Source organism: Belonocnema kinseyi, chromosome 7 (genome assembly GCF_010883055.1).
Source record: "Belonocnema kinseyi isolate 2016_QV_RU_SX_M_011 chromosome 7, B_treatae_v1, whole genome shotgun sequence".
NCBI classification, from domain to species: Eukaryota; Metazoa; Arthropoda; class Insecta; order Hymenoptera; family Cynipidae; genus Belonocnema; species Belonocnema kinseyi.
This window is the reverse complement of record NC_046663.1, coordinates 103,931,776-103,934,026: the sequence shown is the minus strand read 5'-3', so window position 1 is coordinate 103,934,026 and position 2,251 is coordinate 103,931,776. Positions and strand designations below refer to the sequence as shown.

Genomic DNA, 2,251 nt, shown 5'->3' with positions numbered 1-2,251 from the left:
AGTATGTCCTGAATTTTTGTAGTCCCCAGACAATGGCTAGAAGTTCCTTTTCCGTAGTGAAATATTTTATTTCGGGTCCTTCTAAAGTACGACTTGCCAATGTTATGATTTCCTTTTCTTGTGAATCATTGAGTTGGTATAATACAGCAGCGAGCGCGTCGTTACTTGCATCAGTCTCGAGATAATAATTTCTCCTTGGATCTGGAAAATATAGCATTATTGATTCTCCGAAGAGTCGTTTAATCCTCTCGAAGCTCGTTTGGACTTCATTGTCACATATCCAGGGTACTCTCTTTTTTATTAACTTGAGAAGAGGCACAGGTTCTCCAGCATGTTTGTCGCTGAATTTTGAATGCAAATTTATTAAGCCAAGAAAGCCTCTAAGTTGTTTTACATTTCTAGATACTGAAAATGAATATATACTCTCAATCTTCTCAGGATCTGGCTTTGTTCCTTCGGTCGTAATAATAAATCCCAGAAATTTCGTTTTTTCTTTAAAGAAATGTGATTTACTAAGATTCAATATCAGATTGTTCTCAGAGAGTTTAGCTAAAATATCATCCAGGTGTTCCAAATGTTGCGCATTCTTTTCAGACGTGATAAGGGTATCGTCTGAAAAACTGATAATATGTTCGCCGATTCCTTGTAATGCATGGTCCAATCCTCGTACGACGGCGGCAGTACTAGGTTTCAAGCCGAATGGGACTACTCTGAATTCGTAGCTCCTCTATCTGTGCTGAAAAGCCGTGTATTTTCTCGATGTGGGATGTAATGGCACCTGCCAGAAACTACTGGTCATGTCCAGATACGACATTATATTCATTCCTTTGCATTTTTGGAATAATACTTCGGCTGGTTCTAGACGCGCGCAGTCTTCGATTAAAATTTCCTCCAGCCCCCGTGCGTCTATACATAGGCGGATCGTTTCATCTTTTTTTATTACAGGGACGATAGGGTTAATATAAGGACTATTGGATCTCTGAATAATCCCCATTTTTAACATTCTTTGCACTTCCTCGCCTACCTTTTCACGATGCGCCATGGGTATTGGGTAACTCCGTCCAGCAAAGGGTTGAGATTCCTTCACTTTCAATACGTGTTCGTATTGTGTGAGTAATCCAGGCTTTCGCCGGAATACCTTTTTGTGTCTACACAAGATTTCTCCAAGCTGTTTCTTCTCTTCGTATATCAGATTTATATTCTCGTTTATTTTCTCCTGAATTTCGTCCTGTAAGATATTCAAAGGTAAATTCTCGGCTAATGTTTCTTCTCGTTCCGTAGAAATCTGCTCCCATTTAATTGAGTCTAACGTCTCTGAATTTACGCGACAGATATTGTAGCTCTCATTAGGTCTCTTTTTCTCTTCGTCTTTTACGATCCGAATCGCTGGTTGGCCCTCTAGATATGGGAACGTAAGAGTCTTTGTATCTAGATTGATATTGGCTCGGTGCTCGTCCAATACATTAATTCCGATTATACATGTCCTAGATAGGCAGGGCACAACGAGAAAAGCCATTTGTATTAATGTATTGGGTAACTGCACGTCCGCGTATATTTGCTTATTAAGGCGTACTGCCTTACCCCCCCCTGTCCCTGCGACGGCCACATCTGCCAGCGGTAGGCTAGGGTAGCGGCTGAATCTCTCTAAGTTGCTATTGAGAAATTTTTCCGAGATTTACGTAATCACCGCCCCCCGTGTCAATTAGTGGTCTCGTGACGATGCCGACAATTTGTATATTGGCTATGTAACACTTGGATCTTGATTTGGGTGTTTCTCCTGGAGTCTCTTCCGATAAATCTTCTCGTGTGTTCGTCAAGACGTTTGCATGGTATACTGTGTGGGGTGCCACGTCAACTCCCGAGTGTGTTTCTTTTATTGAAGTGGCTCCTGCTCATTTCCCGCGTCAAAAATAGCTTCTTCCTGTGGATATTCATTATCGCTTGGCGGTTCAATTTCCATATTTTGCATTTTAAAAGGGGGAGTGTTGGAATTTCGACGCCACGAGTTATTGTCTTGTGGAGTGCGTTGCCCCCAGGACCCAAGTTTGGTTTTACTCCATAAGTATTTGGTCGATTTCCTTGATTTTGTTGTGTTCAGGTTCCGTTGTTTGATTGGTTTTGATTTCGTGGATAACCATTGTTCTGTGGATTATTTTGCCAGTTGCCTTGATTATTATGGTTATTTTCACGTTGCGGATTCGGACGATTTCTTTGTTTAAATAAACTAGTGTTTGTGTTTCCAATTTTATTA

General features: G+C 41.0%; 1 protein-coding gene across 1 annotated transcript; it reads right to left on the bottom strand.

Moving 5' to 3' along the window:
* Nucleotides 1-727: 727 nt before the first annotated feature.
* LOC117176592 lies at nucleotides 728-1,516 on the bottom strand. The gene has a single exon (XM_033366844.1). The coding sequence runs from the start codon at nucleotides 1,514-1,516 to the stop codon at nucleotides 728-730; it is 789 nt and encodes a 262-aa protein (XP_033222735.1).
* Between the last annotated feature and the right edge of the window lie 735 nt (nucleotides 1,517-2,251).